Raw genomic sequence first — 25,176 nt, 5'->3', positions numbered from 1 at the left:
TATGTTCTTGACCGGATTTGATTTTGGTGGGTATTTGATATAATGCATGCTGACAGCGGCTGGGTAATAAGAGCGTCCCTCTATCTGAACATTATTCTGCACATCAACAAAAACTGTGGACTCAAAGTGGCTCTACAGCAACATAAAAGCTAGAATTATGTGTGTATCGGACCTGAACTGCAACATTTTCCATACTTTTTCCAGACATTTTTTTTCAAATTCCCAAACTATTCAAGACCTTGAAGTGATCGAATTCATTTTTAAGACCTGCATAAGAACCCTGTTTTAAAAATAAGCCAGCTTGGGGGCGTCCTGGTGGCTCTCTCTACTTTCTCTAGTAACCAATAAGGCCGAAAACGCAAATAAACGCAATAATCCTTAAAAAAAAAAAAAAAAACTCCAGCTTGATCCACCGTACTTCTCATTTTCAACCCCCGCAAAGAAAGGAGCAGCCTTTCCCTTTTCAGATTTTGTGATCGGACTCACGCTCTTGACTAATGCTGCCTTCTCGCCGTGTCAGAGGTGCCGTAAACACGAGCTGCCGACCGGGGAAGATCCGAGCGGTAATTACGAGTAGGCCGTGGAATTATTTTGCCGTTTGGCTCCGATGCGTCTCCCACTCGGTGTCACAAATCGCAGGAGAGTGTGTCGACACAGGCGGGGAAAGATTGGCAGCGAATCCACTGATGTCAGCGGTCCAAGATAATGAAAATCAAGATGAGCCGTTACATTCACGCTAATACGATCCACTCTGCTTCGGAGAGGCGAGCGATATCTGTTCGTTTACGGTTGAGTTTAAATTCAGACGGAGTGAACGGGCCAATGGCAGAGCAGACAGGTGCAGATGAAGCTTCTCACCGAACCCTCGTTCTTACTGTTGTCGATATTTGTTTGATTTGCTGATGGCTGCCTTTCTAGATGAGCGGTTTGTTGTGTCACAGCCTTGCATGCACAACCAGTGGTGGAAGAAGTACTCTGATCCTTTACTTAAGTAAAAGTAGCAATACAGCAATGTAAAAAATACTCCATTACAAGTAAAAGTCCTGCATGAAAAATCCTACTTAAGTAAAAGTACATAAGTATTAGCAGCAAAATGTAGTTAAAGTATTAAAGTCAAAGTAGTGGTTTGGTCCCTCTGACTGATATTTTATTATATATGACATCATTAGATTATTAATACTGAAGCATCAGTGTGTAAGCAGCATGTTACTGTTGTAGCTGCTGGAGGTGGAGCTAGTTTGAACTACTTTATATACAGTTAGCTAGTTTAGTCCGGTGGTTCCCAACCTAGGGGTCGGGCTCCTCCAAAGGGTCACCGGATAAATCTGAGGGGTCGTGAGATGATTAATGGGAGAGGAAAGAAGAAAAAACAAAGTTCTGATACACAAATCTGTTTTCAGTTTTTGGACTTTCTCTCTAATCTTTGATTTTTGCTGAAATATTGGATCATTTGCACATTTATTGAAATGAAACCATGTGAGGTTTAGAGGGAAAAATCACTATTTGGTGGAGCTGTTAACAACTCATAGACATCTGAAATGTGACCCGACTACACACTGCTTTTTGTAAGATGTCAAAAGACAAAAAGGTTGGAAACCACTGGTTTCATCTTTAACAATGTGTTGTATTTTAAAAGCTTGTTATATTATCCATTGTGTCAAATCTCCATCTGAAAAGTAACTAAAGCTGTCAAATAAATGTAGTGGAGTAGAAAGTACAATATTTCCCTCTGAAATGTAGTGGAGTGGAAGTATAAAGTAGCATCAAATGGAAATACTCAAGTAAAGTACAAGTATCTCAAAATTGTACTTAAGTGCAGTACTTGAGTAAATGTACTTAGTTACTTTCCACCACTGTGCATAACCAATCACAAGTACAGCTGAAAACAATAAAGCTGATGACATTTGGCCGTGAGATTACATTTTTTTGGAACGTTCAAGTGTCAGAAGTTGGCGGGGTACATTTTTCGCTGCTCGGTGGTACATAAAAGCACCGAAATGTTACCTTGTGTGTGTGTGTGTGTGTGTGTGTGTGTGTGTGTGTGTGTGTGAGTGTGTGCTGTCGACCGCGGCGTACCTCCACCCTGCATCATCTTGTAGATTTTGCTCTCGATGTGGAGCTGCGGGTGTTTGGTCTTCACGCATTCCAACTTGATGGCCACCTCCTCCCCGACAGAGATGTCAGTACCTAGGGAGAGAGCCGGAGAGGGAGTGAAAGATGGAGAGAGAGAGGGAGAGAGACACACACACACACAGGGGGGTTAGCCGGTGCAGCTGGAATGTGAACACAAGCACCATTTTTTATTTATGGCTTCATTTAAAACAGTCTCACATTAGCAGCCTTTTTGCCTCCGGTAAGATTATCGTCCGGATGTTTGACGGAGTTACACACACACACACACACACACGCACACACGCACACACACACACACACACACACACACACACTGCAGCGTGGCTTCATCAAAATGTAACAGTGGCTAATCCGCAAATAGCAGGGCTTTGCTGTATATGAATAGGGATTAGCGGCGTTCGTGAGTCAGCGCTCTCCGTAACCGAACCCGGGCCCCTGCAGAAAGCCGTGCGTGGGCGTGATGAAGCCGTCTCTGCTCCGGCTGATAACTGGCTGAGTGTCACCGGCCCGACGCCCCGGAGAGAGCGAGCGAGCGCGAGAACTACCGCGTTCCCCTCCGATGGCTAGATATGAGATCCGGGAAGATATAAACAGAGCAGGAGTGCGCCGATTGGCCGACGACACCCGTGTGAATTTACGTAAGTTCAGGGGACGTGTCGACAGCGGTGGAAGAAGTACTCAGATCTTTTACTTAAGTAAAAGTAGAAATAGCACAGTATAAAAATACTCTGTTACAAGTAAAAGTCCTGCATTCAAAATGTTACTTCAGTACAAAAGTATTAGCATCAAAATGTACTTAAAGCAACAAAAGTAAAAGTACTCATTATGCAGAATGGCCCATTTCAGAATAATACAGTATATATTATATTATTGAATTAGAATTATTGATGCATTAATGTGTAAGCATCACTTTAATGTTGCAGCTGGAAAAGGTGGAGCTGATTTCCACTACTTTATATACTGCTGGGTAGCTTACAGTAATCTATAATAATACATCACAATTTATTAGTTGATTATATTTTGTATTAATAATCTGAATCTGCAAAGTAACTCGTAACTTAAGTTATCAAATAAAGGTAGTGGAGTAAAAAGTACAATATTTCCCTCTGAAATGTAGAAGTAGAAGTATAAAGTAGCATCAAATGGTAATACTCAAGTAAAGTACAAGTGCCTCAAAATTGTACTTAAGTACAGTATTCGAGTAAATGTACTTAGTTACTTTCCACCACTGTGCACTGATGAGTATTTCTAAAGGCCAGTTCTGATTACTGCTTCTGCACCAGTGTGATCGGCTGTGTAAAAATGCACAAACAGTAAAATGTCAGTCTAGCATTGTGTTTAACAGATTGTTTTTATGACATCGCTGCATAATCATGTGGATATTTGTTAGTATGGTTCTGTAAAAAGGCGTGAAGATAACAGATGAAACCGTTCTTTCATTTTTAAAAAAATAATAAATAAAAGGCCTGTATTCAATTGCTGTCAAATGGCACATGAGCATAAATAACCAATCTATGAAACGTGTCCCAGTCGATCACCGCTGACCCATTTAGAACGTCTATTGGCTGATTATGATCGGAGCCTGATTGATCGGTGCAATCCTGTGTAAAGCTGTCAATGTGCATGTTCACTATCAGCTGTAACAAGCCGAAACATCAAGTTGATGTAGTGGAATTCCGAAAAAGAGCATCCCAAGTATGGAAACGGTGTAAACAATTCATCCCGGAGCCAAAAATATCGCGATATTTTGTGATTATCGCGATATTCAGAGCCATACTTTTGGAATTCCACTACACAAACTTGATGTTTTCGCTTGTTACAGCCCTAGCGTCTTATTCAGGCTCTGAAATCTCTTGCTGACATGGACTTTACTTATAGAAACTTACTCCACATGAAAATTTAAGACAAAGAAAATGTCAATGAACTCTGAAATATGAGTATGACAGTATTCCTACCTGGTGTTCACAGTCACACAGGCCCCCTGCTTTAATACTAATGCAGAGCCCACTGCTCATACCACCCACCTCAAGGCTGGAAATAACCTACAGAAAGTGACACATTTATATATGGAGATATACTGTATATCATATTTATGCAAGCCTCTGTGGACTCCTGGGTGACAGTTACATTCTCTAAAATGACATGGTGCAGTGAGACTCAAATTGATGCTCACTGATGGCGATATAAAGTATGATAAAACTCTACTGTATTCTGTACCATGATAACTCTATTAGTTCTTCAGGATATGATTCTATTGAAAGATAAGTGATAGTATTGGGAGAATTATTGCCCAGCCCTACACTTGGGAAGTCTTCTTTTATTCCTCCATTTAAATCATGATGGATTTGACAGCCCATCAGTGCCCATAACAGTTCTGTGAAGCAAATATAACATACGGCTAATTGGTTTGCCTCATCAATATGCCATATAGGCCAAGTGATTAGTGAGCACTAACTCCATGCACTGCCTCACGGGTGCAATGAATTATGGTCATTAGGGTTAGGGTTAAATAGTTAAATATTTGTTTTTTTGAAAATTACACAGATCAGAAATTCTAGGTTTGAGTGAATCACAGCACATTAAATACTTGGGTGGCTGTTAATTGAACTGGGTGGGCTGCCTGAGTAAAATCAATATGTGGGAAACACCACAATGGGTGGAGTTGGTTTGGCCGGCCAAATGATGACTACTGGATAATAGGGCTGAACAATTAATCGAAATTTTATCGAAATTGCAATATGGCCTACTGCAATTTTCAAATCGCAGGAGGCACAACATTTGTTAAAGGTGAAATGTGTCAAAATAGCATTTTAAATGAAATATTGTGGTGCTGCAGAGATGTCCTGGCCTACACATCATATTCTACAGACTTAAGAAAACATCTTTGTTTGGTACAGATCCCCGCAAAAATCACACCATAATCATTTTAATACGTTTTTTCAATGAAAATGAGAATTACTACCATTACTACCACTACCACCATTACTACTTGCAGCTGCAACAGCCTAAATTCCCCAGGGAGATCATTAAAGAATCATCTAAATCCAATTCCTTAAACAGAGAAAGCCGGGACGGGGGGTGGGGACGGGGGGTGGGGGGGTGGGGGCAAAGCTCCATCTGAAAGCGCCTGGTGCTGCTCTCCGTCATCCCGCGGGCCGGGGCGTCCCAAGCTGGCTTCTTCCTAAATATGGTCCGGGGGGTCTGGTTCCCTCTACACCAACGCAGCAACGGGACACCCGGGTTACGTAATCGTATTCCAGCCTAACACACCCCGTCTCAGATAGGGCGGCGGTTCAATCCTATAGGCTGGCAGCACCGCCGACGGCACACCATTGATTTCTCGGCGTGTAACCTCTAATTCACTCCCCTGCAGCTAGCTGCACATCATTGATCCTTGTGTGTGCAGCTAAAATAAATGGCATCGATCTAAGCGTTATTCATGGGGAAGGGCTGACTTGACTGGATAGCCTTTTTCATCAGCCCACAGCCGGGGCAGTTTCCACCCAAATAGAAAGAACTACAGGAATAATGAGAATCCTGTTTTAGAAAGGTGGATTTAGAGCAGGTTTCATCCCAATCAGAAGCATACACAAATTCAGCAGTACATTCCCATAAAGCATGATTTTAGTGCAGGCTATCTGCAGGTTTCAGAAGGCCAAATTTAAGGCTTTTTAAGATTTATGCTACATGGAATTTAATTTAAGGCCCAATTAGGGCTGCAACTAACGATTATTTTCATCGTCGATTAATCTGTCGATTATTTTCTCGATTAATCGATTAGTTGTTTGGTCTATAAAATGTCAGAAAATGGTGAAAAATGTGGATCAGTGTTTCCCAAAGCCCAAGATGACGTCCTCAAATGTCTTGTTTTGTCCACAACCCAAAGATATTCAGTTTACTGTCATAGAGGAGGAAAGAAACCAGAAAATATTCACATTTAAGAAGCTGGAATCAGGGAATTTTGACTTATTTTTCTTTAAAAAATTACTCAAACCGATTAACAAAATAGTTGGCGATTAATTTAATAGTTGACAACTAATAGATTAATCGATGCAGCTCTAGACCCAATTTAAAAACCAAAATAAAGAGACAACAAGCTGGCAAAACTAGTACCCTGATGCATGCTGGGACCACTCTCCCCTTCCATACTGCATATATGCATACATACATAGCCTATAGGATATACATGGATATAAGTTGCATTAGCCTAATGAATCTGACAGTACAAGTAAACAGACGTCATCTCAAGTCCTATTTACATTGGGTGAGGAGTGTCTTTTACAATTTCAGTAGGTACTTTCTAGCTTGGAACGAACCACTGTGCTCGGTCAAGGCAAAAAAAAAAAAAGGACAGTGTGTAAGGCAGTAGGGCACTGTAAGCTCTTCATAAGCTGGCTACAGGGCAGATTTGAGTGTGTTGTTGTAGGCTGTTTCCTTCACAGGAATTTGATTTGTCTGGACAGACTCGTCTGGGGGAATGCAGCCCCAACCGGTGCCGCTCTTTCCGTTTGACGGTGGTGGTGGTGGTGTGTGTGTGTGCGTTACATGGCAGAGGGTGTGTACGTATGTGGTGTCTGTGTGTGTGTGTGTGTGTGTATTTATCCTCTGCAGTACTGCTGGCTAGACATGTCCAGACACATCCCTCTACACTGGTTCACAAAGGGCAACACAGTCAAACCTGAAAGAGACGAAACCGCGGCAAATATGCAAATATTGGACGGAACTGAGTTGCCAACCGTTCCGCATCATATGAAGCTCTTCCTGTAGTAAATGCAAACACAGGTTGCAGGGTTCAACTAAAATGGGTTTTGAAGTAGGGCTGGGCGATATGGACAAAATCAAATATCACAATATTTTTGACCAAATACCTCGATATCGATATTGCGACAATATTGTAGGGATGACTATTGGTGCTTTCACAAAATATTTACACAATGAGATTTTTGATAAATAATCATCAGTAATGTGGATATAATGACTAAGTGGGTAAAGGCAAATAATAGAACAGCTGGAACAGTCTGGTAAGTTCAGAAAATGACATCACTTTACTGTAATGCAGCCTTTAAAACCAGGAAAAGACACTTATGCCATATCACGATATTACGATATCCAAAATCTAAGACGATATCTAGTCTCATATCACGATATAATATCGATATATTGCCCAGGCCTATTTTGAAGGCTCACACAGACACCAGTATTTTAGCCTTTAGGGCAGAGAGAGGGGATGACATGCAGCGAAGGGCACGGGCCAGATTCCAACCCGTACCTCAATATCTTTACATTTCAATAAATGTATGCATTTTCATGCTAAAATGTGAGAAGTATTCATTGTTCCCCCACCAAACACACAGTGAGTTAGCTACTTCTGGTCAATCCCAGCTTTCAATCTCATCAGGGGCGCCCGCTGCGCCGTGATGATATGACGAAATTTTGATATCATGACACACATTTCTGCTGTCTAAATTGATGATGACAAGCAAATTTTACTTAAAAACTCTCATAAAATGAGGTATGGTAGGAATATTATTTGAATATTTCTGTTTTGTTTGACACCACACCTAACATCACCATTCGGTTCAATGAGATGAACATTAATTTGATTATTTAACGTGATTTTGCATACATGAACCATATCGTGATATATATTGATAGAGAAAAATCCTTATGATTATCATGATATTGATTTCAACCATATCGCCCAGCCCTATTTTGTAGCCAAATAATTGCACTGCGGGTCCAAAAGGCTATCGACATCTACCTCATTATGCAGCCTTATTCTCGGTAGTGGAACGTGTGAAATAAGCCCAAGTCATCGTGACTGAGAGCACACCTCTACTGCCTGACATATCAAAGTACAGCCTCGGCCTCGCACTAACACACTACCACAAGCCTGCAGCACTCCCTTCTTCCTGGTGGCAGGTTTCTACCAGAGTCAGGGAACACACCTCCTAGTGCTTGCAGTGGAAACAGGGAGGCCATACGTGGCTGAGGGAAGTCAGCCCAGCCACAGAATGCTAACCATCCCTTCAGCCCTGTCCCCTGCTAGGCCTGTAGCAGCATACTGGAGGGTGGGGGGGGGGGGCGTTAGCTAGTGGCCAGGCAAGCACATGCAATACATTACAGAGAGAACGTCAGAGTTAGGAGTGTAACCTCATCCTCTGCTGGGAGCGGTAGGGCCTGCGGTTCAGGCCAGACGGCCTTGTTGGCATGCTGACCGGCCAAGCAAAACCACTTCGAGCCAAGCCAGTTAGCATGTGTTGATGCTGCGTTCCAGGGATGTCGGAAAGTCCGAAATTCGGACTTCCTGCTAAGAAAAATGGAACGGCGCGGCCCTTTCGAGTTTGAATCCCGAGTAGGAAACTCGGGCCGAGATTTCTCAGCCCCGACGTTTCCCAGATGCAAATACTGATGTAGGGTCAACATGTGACACTGTAAATATCACACAGCATTACTTTTAACATGTTTATAATCCTTAAAATATACTGCAGTTTGATTTTCAGCATTGCATGACCATGAATCTATCAAAACACCTGTGAAGTAAATGGTCAAACATATACATTTGAAATGTAAAGGTCACATGTAGATTGTAGACTATTTTCAGGGAACGAGTCACTTTAGAGATTCATGTAAATGGCTTGATCACACTGTTGTCTTCATGGGAGTATTAGCAATAGTCACATTAATGTGTGCATGCACATGTGGCCAGTGTGGGGGGTTTTTTCAAAGCAGGATCAAACTGCTACACATCCAGGACAGAAAGCATGTATTAAAACCAAAACTGACTTTTTTCCTCCAGCGGCTTAGGTGTTGTGGATTTGGATGCACCATGTAAGCATAACAGCTAGCCAAATATGGCATCAAGGCTATAGCATCACCCCGCAATCGTTTCTGGCGGAACAATCTTTCATCTCCCCAAGTGTCATCAGAAACTGAAAACCACCAAACCAGTTCTCGGGCCTGAAAGACAGCTGTCTCCCAAGTCAACAGCTTGGCCACAACAAACTGGAACATTTTTAAGAGTCTTGTTACAGTGTAGATGCTTCCTACAGTCAAATCTATTAATCCTGCAAACGTGTTCCATCCGAGTCTGACTTTAAGCTACAATGAGCCATAGTTTCACAAGGGTGTCAAATTCCTCTGTAAAAAGAAGAAATGGTGCTATTAATTCTAGGGATAAAGAGTGGTATATCCAAATAGGAATTGCATAGCACTGTCAGGAAAGCTAAAGCTAAGTGCATAGATGGTCTAGAGAACAGGATCAATGCTAAGGGTAGCAGGAGTCTGGCTGTGGCTCCAACTAATTACAGATAAGACCGAGCACACCGGGCTTAATGAAAACCGCAAAAACCTCCTGATGAACTGAATTAACTGTAATGCAGATTTGATATTCATATAAACCAATTAACCCCAGTGCCCCAAAGGTGTTGGAGCCTATACATTCACCTTTTGTGATCAAAAGCATCAAGTCAGAGCCCTACTCTGCAGACAAAATAGTAGAGAGGCGGCAGGGCCACCCTGGGGCATGTTTAGCCTCTTCAATTATGTAAAGTCCCAGCCTGGTTTAAGCTCTCCATTATTGTTCCAGTGCCTAAAAAATATTTGCATATAGACCTGGACCCATCCCTGTTAGCATATAGAGCTGGAGCCGTTCCAGTTGGCCCAGGTGTGGCAAGCTCATATAACTTTTACATAAGTCCTGAAGTCAAGTCAAACAAACAGGCGGCAGGCTGAAGCAGCACCACACTGTGCTGTTGCATAATGTCGTTTAGTCACCTTCAGAACTCAACGGGCTACAGGCTGAACCGAAGCCAGGCGATGTTGTAACACTTGTTTTCATGATCCGTAACCAACACTGTACGTTCCGACTCACGGCTGAGGGCAGAGAGGCGGGAGAGAAAAAGGGAGGAGAAACGGCATCAGAAGGAGAAGAGAGCGTGAAAGAAAATGAAAGGAGAACTATTTGTTGCATTGAAGCGGCGAGGCAAAATTCCGGTCGAGGGGAGTTTGCGCGGCGACTGGAAACGCAGCGGTCTGCCTAGGCTTCCGACTTTCTTGACGTGAACTTAACATGAACCCACGCCCGGGGCCCGGGGGCCGACAGATGATTCAACCTTTGGCTGACGGAACATCTTAGGGGGAAATACAAAGCTTGGAGAAGAAACAAAGAAGAAGAGCGTCCCATCCCCGGCTAATTGAGATGCTGTACATTCCCCCACCCCAAGTTTGACCAAATGACATTCTGGTGTTGGTATAGTCACCGGTGGGAAAATCATCTCCACACGGGAAGTGACAAAATCCCTCAAGTCTCTCTCCCCCCCCCCCCCAGTTTTTGCAAAAACCGACAAGGCACTAAATGACCAAGAGCTAGTCACGACTAAACTTCTCACAGATTGTTAAAGAAGAACCTCGGTGAAAGCATGATCCTACGGTCCAGATTGCACCCAGTCACACCACATATGAGGCCTTATTCCAGCAGCTAGCCGGGCCAAGAACTGACCTCACCACCTACCGCTGCCAACAAACCGATAAAAGAGCCTTTTCAGACCGACGCGAGCAGAACACACCGATCGGACAGCCTCGACACATTCAGGCTGCTCACTCATTGTCAGCGTGATTAGCGCCCGCTGCGTTGAAACACTGTGGGGGGCCGCTCACGTGGTAATTTACTGTACCCTCCGTATTGGCCTTTTTAAAATATCAGTGTCATCCACCTCCAATGTAATGGATTGAATAGGTAGAGGGGGGTTCACCCTGCCTTAAAGAGCTGCTAAACCTGGGTTTCGATGGAGAGTTTTTAGTGTCCCATGATGGTCTAAATGCTGTTTCAGAGGCTTTTCCACCTCGACAACAATAAAATCCTGGAAAAACACGACATAATTGGATGAGTTTTTTTTTATTTCTTGATTATGAAAATGGTCAAAGTTAAAGATATATTTAATATTGGCACAAAATCGAACTTCAAAAACCTGTATCAGTCGAATCTTACAGTGGGGGCAGGTACTCCTGTTTTCAAGGGGCCACAGACTGTCCTGGTTGATAACGACACTCCAGGCCCAAGACAACTGATTAACAGGCGATATTACATCCCATCAATCACCCCCCCCCCCCCACCCCCCCCAATCACCGAGGAACGAAGGGCGGGATGAATGGATATAATAACAAAAACCTGATTATGTAAGCGGCTTGCATTGTCAGCCCCCGACCGAGAGGTCACGTGGAAAAGAGACTGGAATGTCCCTCCCTCTCTTGCGGTTTGAAATGTCGGGCGCGAGGCCAAGCACTCTGAACACATGGAGAGACTGAAGGACGGCGTGTGTCCGGGGCACCGCTGTCTGGAGCAACACACCGACCGACGAGGCTGGACCGAGGCCTAGAGAGAAATCCGTGGGCAAACGTTGGGTTTCACCAAGTGTCCGGAATCCAACCGAGTTAACCCGTCTGTTTTAACCTTTAACTAACCTATCTCAGGACCTGCTTCCTCATTATGAATGCCTCAAGCACTTCCCTTCATCTCATATTTATATGGAAGGCAGAATTGTGCAGGACAAGTAGTATAAGGGATGTCCTGAGCCAATGTCAGAGATCGGGATTGGACGCAATCAAGGAGTATTTTTACCTCTGCCAAGGAGGTTATGTTTTCGATGCCGTTTGTTTGTCTGTCTGTCTGTCAGCAGGATTACTGAAAAACTACTGGCCCGATTTTCATGAAACTTGGTGGAAGGGTGTAGCATGGGCCAAGGAAGAACCCATTAAATTTTGGAGCGGATCCAGATCCGACTCACGAACAAGCAATAATAGCACGAACCTTGGCGGAGGTCTGTGCTCTCCTATGCCCTTCTAGTTATAAATGACTCAGATCAGAGACAAAAACGTTGATTGGGAAATCCATATTTACTACAACTACAATATTCTTTCTCAAAGTCTAATTCAAAGACATCAAGATAGGATGTTCACTTGCTACCGAGAAACCTTTTTTCACACATTTCCTTTTCCACATCTGAGTTAAGTTTTGATATAAAAGACATCCTGTGCATATGTCACTGCCGTTTATTCATTCAAGAAGGGAGACTTATCAACTTACAACATATCAGTGCTGTGCTTACTAGCAACAAAGCCCTATCACGTCGATCTCTATTAATCTAACTCCACCTGAGCCGTATGACATGGCCCCCGGACACTAATGAAGTTAGTCACAGGCTTCTCACAAGACATGAAACCACTGACTCAGTAGTTCATGTTATTGAGGAAACTGGTCTGGTGTGGTGTGGGTCCATCAGGAGAACAACAAAGCCATAAATCTATTGCCACTTCCAGCACAAGGCACAACCACATCTAATATCCTCCCACACAGAGAAAAGTCCGCCAGTAACCAGTTAGATGAGCAATTAAAGACACCCTTGTTCACCTTGTTGTTGAAGAGCGGTCTAAATAAACTGCAATAAATAAACTGAATGTCCATGTAGAGTAGATTTAAACTACTGCAGTCATTTTCTGTGGCCATTCACTAATAAAGGCCACAGTAAACCAGGCTAGAAAAGAGACAAAGTCATGAGGGACAAGACAAAAGTCATGAGTGTAGATAAACTACCGTATTTCCTCTAATAGTGGCCGGTAGTCAATTAAAAGCCGGGTCTCTGATAATAGCCGGGGCCGTGGTCGACACGAACAAATAAAGGCCGGGAAAAAAAAAGAGGAAAAAACAACGGTGGATACCGGTAAACTCCTGGTGCCTGTTATATAATGTAACTGTAGTTTGTAGTAACGTACAAGTGCCACAAGATGGCAGTATGCCACAAGATGGCTCGGCCGGCGGAAGTCTCTGGAGCGTGCCGTCGTCGATTACCGTAATTATCGGTAATGCATTGCGGTAACAAAAAAACGGCTACCTAACGAACCCCAACAGAAGCAGATCAGAAAACAAGGAGGCTTCATACTAAAATATGAGCAAATATACTTATCAAACAGAGGAAATTAGAAATAAAAGCCTGTCTCTAATATAAGCCTGCTTCCAACAAAGGCCTGGTACCCTCTGCAGTTGAGGTAAATATAGGCCCGGGCCAACATTAGAGGAAACACGGTAATTTTATAAGTCTGATAAAGTGGATTTGTTTCCAAATGTAGGTTACTGTGACACAGTAAGCTGTCTTGTCTTTAGCCCTAGTCTCTACTCCAAAACACTCCGAGTCGTAGCTTGAGAAGAGTCAGCTCAGTTAACCTGAACAAACTGTTAGCTAGCTAACTAGCCATTTAGCAAAGACACCAATATTGATGTTAACACATGACTACTAGCCACTACCAGGTGCTAGCCGCCTAATGTTAGCCATTATGCAAATCAGATGTCTTAACAACAAGACAGACATTATGCTTAGCTAGCTAGATAAGCTGAAATGATTAGGGCTATCAACACTATGCTGAAGTACTGAGTCATATTGTGAGGTCACTGACAATACTCAGCCTTTGATATTATCTAAACTCAAAGCTGACCAGATGTCGGTGATGAAATGATCATGTCTGCCGTCTATTGTTGTTGAGATGGCCAAGTCGTAAGCTCAGACATGTGATCAGCTGTTCTCAGCCACTGTTGCCAAGAGCTGTGGACCTCCAACGTGGCTGCCAGAGGAAGCATTACATCACCTGAAAGCCCTGATTATGGCTCGTTACCTGGAGTCATCATTGGTCTAAGTGGTCTATGGGCAAATGGAGACCACAGTCTTGCACGAAATAGAGACCCATTGCTCTGGTGGCTAATCTGAATCCACTCTGCACATTCAGTAAGCCTTAACTACCTAATGAATGTGGATCTCTCTATTTCTTGGAGTCACTTTTGTCCATACTGGACCACAATGGTAAGGCAGCCAACAATCATGAAGAACTACTGACTGGCTCCCAATCAATCAATAGGCTACAACTCTTTGCACATAGTGGATGGAACTGAGTGGAATATGGATGAAACATAGACATATGTTCAGACTAGACCCATATGGGAAGATTGTGTTAATTTAGTATTGAACTGTACAACTATCTACACTGTCTGTGGGGAGACAGTGGTGGTCAGAGTGAAACCTAGGATTACAATAGTCGTTCTTATACATTCTCTACAAGGGACAATTTCTAGTGAATACAATTATGGTGCAATTAAACCATTGGTCATTTCCCGGGAACCCCTTCAAGGACCCCACTTTGAGAACCAAGGATATAGAGCAGTGGTTCTCAACGTGGGGTCCGGGGACCACCAGGGGTCCTTGGGGGAGTTCCAGGGGGTCCCCAGCAAATTGATGAATTGTTAACCTTCAGCATCATTTCATTTACAAGAAGTTAACTCAATTAGAGAATATAGGAGAATGACTATTTTGATCATAGTTTCTCTGTTATCTCTCTACCTACAATACAGATAGTCATGCAATTCTGGACAAAATCATATCTAACAATAAAAATATTCTCAGATTTGGGTCCAAGAGACAAAATCTCATCAAATGGGGGTCCGTGGCCCTAATGTGGACTAAATTAGGGGTCCTTGATATGAAAAGGGTTAAGAATCAGTGCTATAGAGGAATATTTTTTTGTTTTTGCACTTGTTTCTAGCACCTTCTCCACAAAATATCACGAACCAATGAAGGAAAAGGACCTCTTATCCTATCTGTCATTATCCAGAGTGGAAGAGGTCGCAGCAGGTCTACATGTCAGAATTGCCAGCTCAGGGACTAAAGGGTAAGGTCAGCTGTCTGGCTTGGACCGCTGCTTTCAGGTAACTAAGAATATAATGATGGAAATGAGCGGAGACTCACTGTCGAATGGTGTTAATACACCGAGCAAGACAGGCTAAGTTACGCAGAAACAGCCACAGTATGCATTGTTGTCGTAAACAGTAAACAGAGAATAATTTCGCTTTATGTTAGCTAGACACAGCTTCCTGCTTCAGGCACCGGCTGGCACACAGTTTCTGTAAAATATTACAAGATAGCAGAAGTCTGGCTAGCACCAGAGGAACCAAGCCACTAACTGATACATAGACTAGCTTGGTAACTGACTAGCTAATGTTGCTAACACTGGACACTGAACAGCTGACTGACAATCAGCTTGTCTGCAAACCCCAGCAAAAAGACAACCGGCAGGCTAACCTTACGGCGTTAGCTACCGACTTGCTTTGACTGGAAACAAATGGAAAACACGACAGCAAGGCTCTTGTTTGTTAAAACTTACCCAGGTAAATGTCTCCGAATGATCCACTTCCAATTTTCCTGCCCAGTCTGTACCGGTTTCCCACTCTCAACTCCATGATAAGCGAGCTGTGATTAAGCTAGCAAGCAAACTCGCTAGCTCCAAAATGCACACGAAAAAAATATTCGGGTTAAAAGCCCAAGCCTGCTTCAACCGAAGAGTGTAAAAACATCGACACAAAATCTCCTCAAGTGATGAATTAGCTCTTCTTTATGTTGCCTCCGGATGTAGTCAGCTCCAACCTCACAATCTTTCGCCACTCGTTTTAAAATCCTCCGAATATCGTACTATGATAATACGGCGCTTGTTATAAAGGTTTAAGTGTGTACTTTATGCTCTCGCTAATTGTGATATCGGTGCGCTTTAATTCCCCAAGGATGAAGATGGATTTCGAGGAGGTTAGATTTCATTGAACGTTTAGCTAGGGGTCCTCTCCCTCTGGCTGCTTCTCTGTATGAGAGCCTGCTTGGTGATCTGCTGGATGAGGCTGACATCACTTCCCTACTGCCCAGGGAGGAGGGGGGCGGGGCGGGAGGACGCTGGGCCTTGCCAAAGAGCCTTTCAGGAAAGAGCTGCCAACAGCTACCATTAGCGCTAACGCTTCTGGACACAGTCATGCTGCCTTCAAGTACTCGTTCAGGTGACGTAAACCCCCCGCTGGCAGCCATATTGGAGGTCCTCAGCTCTGTGAACAACTGGTTATGCTTCTAAACGTACAACTTGTCCGTCTCAACAAAATTGAATTGACATGTTTAATTTCTGTGCTGTTTTTGACTACCTGGTTAGCTAACCATCACTATCCTGTTAACGCATCTGATTAGCACCCTAGCTAATGTATCTAGTAGAAGCTAGTGTAAGTAGTCTCACATTAACATCAGTTGCTTTCTTAGTTAGCCCAATGGCTAGTTAGCTAGCTACCAGCCTGTTCAGAAAGCTACAACTCAGAGTGTTTTGGAGTAGAGACTAGGGCTAAAGACAAGACAGTTTACTGTGTCACAGTAACCTTCATTTGGAAACAAATCCACCTTCTAAGGCTATTCACCTTTACTCAAAACATTTCTGAATGGCTCTACATGATCTACTGTCAACTGTCTTTTTCAGGTATCTCTCTTTTTCTAGCCCGGTTGTTGTTGTTGATGTTTTAATTCATTTATTAAAAACAAAAATGTGTGACAACTAAAAGTTAAAAGGAGTGAAAATAGAATCACACAGCAATGCTATTTATGAACACAGAATGCCAAACAATAACATATCATAATAATAAAATACATCACTTTCACAATCAATTAAAAAATAAATACAACTTTCCCAGTCGTATTTACCCCTTTGTGAATACGTTGACGTATGCTTGAATCGTAATTCCAATAGTTCCAACAGTACTCGAAGGCAGCATAAATCCCATTGATTGAGCAATGAATCATGGGATAGTTGTGAAAAAGGAGTGTTCTGGTGTGCCTGGTCGCTGCTCCACAAAAATGAATGGATTCAAATTTGCCCTTTGCTCAATAACGTCCATGTTGAAAATAGAAATATGGAATCTGGTAATTTTTGTCATTCACACAGTGTCGCCACCATCTTTGCTTATTTGCATCCCTCTATGCCATATGGTGTTGCTCTTTTGATTTCCAGCTAGCGACTAATCTCCTCATTTTAAAAGTGTCTGGTCTTGCACAATAACAACAATGGATTGGTTTCTTTGTCCAGCTGGCCTCACTCCATCCTCTCAGAAACAATTCCCCGCATGAACCACATCAGAATATAATACAGTAAAGTTCACTTGCAACAAAACACTGTAAAAACTCAATTTCATCTTTAGCAACTTAAGTACAATCAATAGAAGAAGACTGTTTTACATTTAAATGGAATTGGTCAGAAGTCTGGAAATGGAATCTGTCATATAATTTTGTATCAAATTCCCAGTGGAGGGGGTCAAGATTTCAGTTGGCTCTGTGATGAATGAATTAATATAGCGACACATTTTTGTTGTATTACCAAAGAACAGAGATATGCTTTTCTTTTGATAAACAAACAGCAGCAGATACACCCTTGACAACAGAGAAGTTGAAGTCAAATATAGGTGAAGTTGTTTTTAAAATGAGGCAAAATGTCATCAAAGTAGCAATAGAATAAAGAAATAATGTGATAGATGTGTTTTTAATTAAAGGGGAATGTTTATGCCTGCCCACCAGCATGCTCATTCTTCTCTTACTTCTAAACTAAACTATTTGGAATATATGTTTCATTTAGGATAGTTAGTCACAGTGAGTTCTGCTTCAATAAGCCAAAGGCATTCTGGTCATTTTGGCACTAATCAATCAAAAGTCAACCATGTGGACAGTTTCTTCCTGCCAAATGTGAAGGTCAGCCAACCATTGAGAATTTGCTGAAGCATATTCTGAAATTCAATTGACATGTATTGTCTGCAAAGAGATACAGGCTAATAGAACCATTAGACCAGTAAACTGTGCCATAGCTTTGTATTGCCTTTCATAATGTTACATCGTTTTGATGAGTTAACAAAGCAGCGCTACTTTCTGCAGCATTAATCGAAAATAAACAGAAAAAAAAACAATAAAATGACTTCAGAGCTGACTATCGATCCCAACGATGGATGCAACGGTTCTTCCAGCATTGGTTTTGAGACACTCTTGCAGTCTTTCAAATAAAAGTTGTAGAGAACTGGGAAACTTTGAACGGCTGTCATCAGCTTCTCGATCCATTTTGCACTTGCCAGGCGGAACTATTGTTCATGAAATTAAATCACGTCGGTAGGGAAACAGCACGGAAATGTGATCTGCTGTTGACGACCGATGATGGTGAAAAGTTCAGCCATGGCCAACTTTTCTCAGCCAATAAGCTTGTTGAGCGTCCACGCATCTTCTGAGTTTCCCTGGTCGCTCAGCTCTATAGTAAATGAATGGACATCTGGTGACTTGTTGATCCTGTTGCTTGCAGTGTGAATACAGGGTTAGGATGAACTTACAGAAGTAGGACTTGAGTGTCCCCGTGTCCCACCATGCTCAGGAGGGGAGCGTATCTATGTTCCCAGGGTCCTATGTTCCCAGGGTCCTATGTTCCCAGGGTCCTATGTTTAACCCTAACCCTAATAAAAGCCCTTCTGTTCTTTAAAACTGTTGTGGTCAGGGCTCTGGGTAAACATCTACAAACAAACAACCTAACCCTAAACCATACCCCTAACCCTAAGTAAACATCTACACACAACCAACCTAACCCTAACTAACCATATTAAGTGAATACAGAGCCGGGGAACATCTTTTTCAGGTTCCCATTATGTGCTATATAGAGCTGGGGAACATAGGACCCTGGGAACATAGGACCCTGGGAGAACACATATGTAGAACTGGGGAACATAGGACCCTGGGAACATAGGACCTTGGGAACATAGGACCCTGGGAGAACACATATGTAGAACTGGGGAACATAGGACCCTGGGAGAACACATATGTAGAACTGGGGAACATAGGACCCTGGGAGAGCACATATGAAGAACAGGGGAACATAGGACCCTGGGAGAGCACATATGAAGAACAGGGGAACATAGGACCCTGGGAACATAGGACCCTAGGAACATAGGAATGACTCCCTCAGGACTCCCGAACCCTATCCATCCACATGCACCTGTCAATACAAAACTGTCCCCTTTGCAAGGGTTAACAGGAACAAGACATCCCAGCTATGCGAGGGGGGTCAGATTACTCACCAGTAATTACAGTGATACCTCAAGGCCGCTTAGCGTCCATCAGCTGCTTCCTACACAAAGCTGGCCTCTGCTGATGCCAGCCGCGGAACATAATCTTGATAGGTTTACATAATACATGTCGAGGTGCGGGAACACACAGCCTTCCTCTTTGGTTTCCAAAGTACTATGCACATGTAGACAGACTGGTTACCAAGCCATATGGCAAACCAAATATCTACTAGTTGGCTGAAGGGGAAGCGTACTCCGATTCAAATGCACTGCTCAGCTTGTTGCAATATGCTGCAATATGCAACTTTTTTGACATTAAAATAAGTTGACTGCAACCTGAGTTCATGTGATATAGATTTATATAGTCTAAAAAGGTGGTGAACTGTATTCCATGCAGATTCCAAATGCTACGTTGACTCACAGTGTTTGAGATGCTATCCTCAGTGGCAGTGGAAAAGGGCATTGTCATCTCACTAAATATTTATTCTTTGGTTTTCCTCCTCCGTCTTATTCTGTGGAAAAACACTACCAAGCCCTGAACGTCAATACCTTCATCCTGCCCGGCTGCTTTGCCACGCCAGCATCAAGACTGAGGATGCAGCCAATACCAACAAACTGGTTAAAAGTCTGGCTCTGTTGTAGACTGGTAAAGTAAACCTCATGGAGTAATAGCAGTAATAACAGGTAGTAAAAGTAGTACTGTACTATTAGCACTTTACAGCCATCACTGTACAATGGTTCCTGTCCAAATGGCTCCAGTCGCAGCCAACTGGGAGGGAGCTGAAGCACAAGCTTTAAGAACTATTCTGGACCAACCTCACATTCCTATGCTCTGGAACAATATATGGCATTACTTGCACAGCATATGTTTCAGTATATACTGTATGTGTAAGCAACAAGTCCCAAGTCAGTGTCAAGTCTCAAGGCACAAGTCTCAAATCAACTCCCAAGTCTAAATGTAGAACGGCAAGTCAAGTCAGAACAAATCAAGGGTTCAGTATCAATTTAATATCTTAAAGAAAACTAAATATCTAGGACTTTTCAATGCAATATGGTTTTAATAGGATAAAAACTTGGTAAGAGCATCAGGAGTTTGATTTCTAGAATCAGTTTCAACTCCAATAAATTCAATCATTCCATACAAATTCAGAAAACAGAATTTAAATTCAGTCGTCTGCTGGAACAAATCTCATCACTTTCAATCTAAGTCATTTACACAAACACAAGATCTCAAGTCAAGACTTTAGAAACCTTTTCAAGTCATCAAAGTACAAGTCAAAGTCAAGTCCCGAGTCACAAGAACCCAAGTCCAGTCAAGTCTCAAGAATTCTCTTCATGCATCAAGTCAAGTCTCAAGCTATTAAAATCATGAATCTCACTTGAGTCCAAGTCATGTGACTCGAGTCCCCACCTCTGATAAGCAATACATTACGCTATACATATGCTGGGACGTCCTCTGCATGAGTTGGTACATATTTCTGGACACTTGTTTTCGGTAGGTAAATAGTCTAGAAAGTAGGAAGGAGCTAGAAACCCAAGGTATGACCTGAACCTGTCATGAGAATAGACAAGTTATAGAGTATTTGAAAGTCAATATAATTATTATAGTTTCTGTGCCGGAGGACTTTACCTGGGCCACCTTACTTCAGGTTACTGCAGGTTCTACCCAGGTACACACACAATATTGCTCTGTGGTTTAGAGTCGGTTGGGGGACTGCATTGCTAACTTTAATTATCCCATGGAATCCCCTAAGGGCAGAATTCAAACTTGAATCAGTGTACCTCGCTGATGGAACCCATTGTTCCACCCACCGTGAAGACCTGTTGGGGCATGTAGCCGTGATTCAGCAGCAGTCCCTTCACACATGCAATGCAACAACTCAGCCCACAATGAAAGGTAGACTTCACACACCTCAGACAGTGTGACGTCATAGGTAGGCCAAACAAATCATTGTTTGATTCTTTGATTACTAGATACTGGGAGGTTTCCACTACAAGCAGTAAAAGTGCCTGACCTGGGAAATAGAACATTTGTCATGACTGTTCCTGTTTTGTACTGTCCAAAACACCTCTTACACATTGGAAATTGTGTGTCATAACATGAATGAATCTCTTCATTGATTTCATGGTTGGGATTCACTGAATAAGTCTGTCTCTATTCTGACCATAAAAATTCCATTGTTCATAATGCATTATTTATACTGAATTGTCAGTATAAAGTCCCTCCTCTGTGACTGAGGTTCACAAAGCCCTACAGTAGTTGGATCTTTAAAAAAACCTGCAGGTCCTTATAAACTGGATCCTTATTTTTTAAGGTTAGCTGCTGATGTTATTGCAGATCTCACGCTCACTAAAAATGACATTCCTAAAATTTGGAAGTCAGCTGATGTTCAGATTTTTCTAATCTGAACAATTAGGCCCAACTAAGTTATGAATTTTAGCGAAAGTTCTTGAAAAACTAGTGAGTGAACAACTGAAGGAGATTTTATGCTCAAATTGTATTTTATCCCAATATCAGTCAGGCTTTGGGAAACAACACAGCACTGCTGCTTTGAAGGTTAGATTGCAAAAAAAAATTGTGTTTGCCTATTTCATTGATTCATCAAAGACTTTTGACACGGCTGACCACAGCATCTTCTCAGTATTGGTTTATCTAGTCAAGCTGTGGGATGATTTGCTAACTACCTTTCTGGAAGAACTCAGTGTGTGCTATTTGATGGTTCCGTCCCATGTGTTTTGAATGTTTCCAAAGGTGTGCCCCAAGGCTCAGTACTGGGCCCAATTCTGTTCACATCTATGTCAACAACCTGTGTCACAATATACTAAATGCTATGTACCATTTATATGCCGATGATACCATTATTTATTGTTGTTCGTCTTCTGTCTTGCAGGCTCTTGAGTTTCTGCAATCTGCTTTTGATGTTGTACAGTTCCGTTTATGCCAACTTAAGTTGGTATTAAATGTACATCTGATTACATCCAACTAAAGGCTAGGACATATACTGTATGTTCAAACAACTAAAGCTTATCATGTGGAAACATTCACTTAATGGGAAAATCTCAATTAATCTTAAAACCTAATTCATATCTTCACATCCTATTATCTTTGGCAGTTAAATCAATGTTTGTGAGCTTGAACTCTCTCCCAGAGACCAAAAAACTCAAACGTATGATTCTCAAGAGACAATTTCTGGAGCTGCTCCACTCACACTGAAGGGGAGGCTGATGCTGTGTGTGTGCAATGTTTGGATTTTGGCAGTCAAATGATCTTCATCTATAGTCATGATAACATCTCTGAACCAGAAAATATACACATACCCCCAGAAAAACCCCAGTGTCATGTAATGGCACCACAGAATAGTCTTGGCTCTGTTGGGTTTCGGCTATGGTAGAGACTTGTTCAGGGTTTACACTTTCACCTGTATTCATTCATTTCTATTCTTGTTTTACATTGAAATTTTAAAATGAAAGTAGATCCGGTCTCCTAAACATGAACTTTTTCTCCTAAATGGTATCCCTCCGCTATGTTCTCTTCTATCACAGTAGTGGGATCTGTTGTTGAATCTGTTCACCAATGTGTTAAATGTCAGTTTTCAGGCTATGTTTGTGGCCTCATTCAAATGAATGGGAAGTAAATCAGAATGCTACAAACTCATCCAGCTGCATCCAATCTTGGTGATTCGTTTATATTCTGGTTTTCATGGTGGTCAACTGCTCAATAACCCCCATGTTAAAAAAAAAAAGTGGAACATTGCTTTAAGGACATAAGAGATGCCTGACAATATCCTTAAGCTCTGCAGCCATCTGTGACAAAACTCAGGCTGACAATCTGGATAGACAGTTTACTTTGAGCTCTGGGTAGACACCCTGCACACCCACACCAGAATGAATGAATTGAATCGTTAAGACTGTTTGTCAGTGCATTCAACAGACTGTGTAAACCACCACTTTGTCTGTGGTAATGCAAACAGCAGCAACAGGGAGGCCAGTCACACACAGCTAAAGCATGGGGTTTAGCTTTTTTACAGTCCAAATGACAGAAGTTTTGATTGAGAGAACAGTATGTGAAAGAGAAACACGTGTAATTTATGTGTATTACCTTCATTTATACATTTATACATCAACAAACCATTACCACATTAATTTTGAGGCATTAATAATGTGGGAAATGTTGTCTTCATTTTGAGAAACACTAACATTAACAATAGCGCTGGTGTGAGATAGAGGCGACCAATCATCTCCACCATGCTCTCATTTGTTTACAGTAGTTATACCAAGGGCTGAACAATTAATCAAAATTTTATCAAAATCGCAATATGGCCTACTGCAATTTTCAAATCGCAGGAGGCGCAATATTTGTTAAAGGCGAAATGTGTGTCAAAATACCATTTTAAATGAAATATTGTGGTGCTGCAGGGATGTCCTGGCCTACACATCATATTCTACAGACTTAAGAAAACATCTTTGTTTGGTGCAGATCCCTGCAAAAATCACACCATAATCATTTTAATACGTTTTTCAATGAAAATGAGAATAATGATGTAAAAATGATCATTCCCTCTAATATCGCGAATCATATCGCAATTGCAATATCAGTCAAAATAATCGCAATTAGATATTTTTTCAAAGTTGTTCAGCCCTATTTGATACTGCTTAATAGGATGTATAGTATGAATTTAATATTTACCTCATAAAGATTATGTCAGCCTAAAACGGTGGGTAAACTCTACTGACTTTATTGAGCGGTCAATTCAATCACAATGAACATGAACATGAACATGAACATGAACATGAACCATCATTCATCACTCCAAAATTCCCATCTTTATTGTGTGGCCAGTGGCTGCTTATACTGCACTGGCTTTGCTTAATAGAGGCTTTGCAATTTGCGTCACAAATCTCCTAACAGCCACGTCTGGCACCATCATGGAGGTCCACTGGAGACTTAGCTGTGTGCAAACAATGTCTAAATATACACTGACTGAGCACTTTATTAGGAACACTTTACTTATACTGGGTAGGTATCAGCTTTCAGCTCAGTGTCAACCGGCTGCCAAAGTGCCGTCCTCCTCCAGGTTGGACTTGTTGCATTCTGAGATGCTTTTCTGCTCTCCACAGTTGTAAAGAGGTTATCTGAGTTACTGAAGCCTTTCTGTCAGCTCCAACCAGTCTGGCCGTTCTCCTCTGACCTCTGACCTCTCTCATCAACAAGGCGTTTCCATCTGCAGAACCGCCGCTCACTGGATGTTTTTTGGTTTTTCACACCGTTCTGTGTAAACTCTAGAGACTGCTGTGTGTGAAAATCCCAGGAGATCAGCAGTTTCAGAAATACTCAACACTCCAACAGCCATGTCAATGCCACGGTCAAAGTCACTGAGATCACATTTTTTCCCCCCATTCTGATGTTTGATGTGAACATGAACTGAAGCTGCTGACCTGTATCTGCATGATCTTACGCATTGCACTGCTGCCACATGATTGTCTGATTGGATGATTGCATGAGTAAGCAGGTGTACAGGTGTTGGCTGAGTCAGCTTGTTGTGGTGTGGCTGTAGATCCATTCAGTAACGTTCTCAGTAAAAGTGAATAGTGTGATAAGGTGGATTTGGTTCCAAAGTTCACTATGACACAGTAGTCTTGTCTTCAGCTCTATTCTCCAAAACACTCAGTTGTAGCTTGACAAGAGCCAGCTCAGTTAACACACATTTATAGGGAAAATTAGCTGTATTGGAACAATTATGCTACAATATGTTGAAAGAAGGCATAAATACTGCTAAGTGTCATTTTAAATTATGCAGAAATTCTACCCTGCTAGCCATTATTTATTGAAGTTACTTAAAAAAAACGCATTGATATTAATTGTGTATTTTGTCAGAGGCACACCGAAACATTGTTACATTTATTCTGCCACTACCCATACACAAAGAATATGGAGAAATCTATGTTGGTCTATGATTGATAACATTTACTCTCACTTTTCACTTTTGTGGGAAAAATGAATTCTAACTATGAATTATTTGGTGTTCTATAAAATAGTTGTTATAATCATCAGTCTCTATAATAACATAGCACACTTCACTGCCACCAAATATAAAATGGTGTCAACCTATTAT

At 42.0% G+C, this 25,176-nt stretch overlaps 1 protein-coding gene across 1 annotated transcript in view; it reads right to left on the bottom strand.

Annotated features, from left to right (window-relative positions):
- The window catches only part of csnk1da (casein kinase 1, delta a), a 28,094-nt gene extending 12,315 nt beyond the window's left edge, over positions 1-15,779 (bottom strand). The window contains exons 1-2 of the mRNA XM_071540911.1: positions 15,337-15,779; positions 2,077-2,187 (exon numbers count right to left, since the gene is read on the bottom strand). Of these exons, the coding sequence (XP_071397012.1) occupies positions 2,077-2,187; positions 15,337-15,412 (187 nt within the window). The 5' untranslated portion in view covers positions 15,413-15,779. The remainder of the gene's footprint in view (positions 1-2,076; positions 2,188-15,336) is intronic.
- Positions 15,780-25,176: the final 9,397 nt, after the last annotated feature.

Source organism: Centroberyx affinis, unplaced genomic scaffold, assembly GCF_046629955.1.
Source record: "Centroberyx affinis isolate AG114_WGS23_722 - 3 ecotype Tasmania unplaced genomic scaffold, CSIRO-AGI_Caff_v1 ptg003745l_1, whole genome shotgun sequence".
Taxonomy (NCBI): Eukaryota; Metazoa; Chordata; class Actinopteri; order Beryciformes; family Berycidae; genus Centroberyx; species Centroberyx affinis.
Note: the sequence above shows the minus strand (reverse complement) of the source record. Positions and strands in the feature narration are given on the sequence as shown.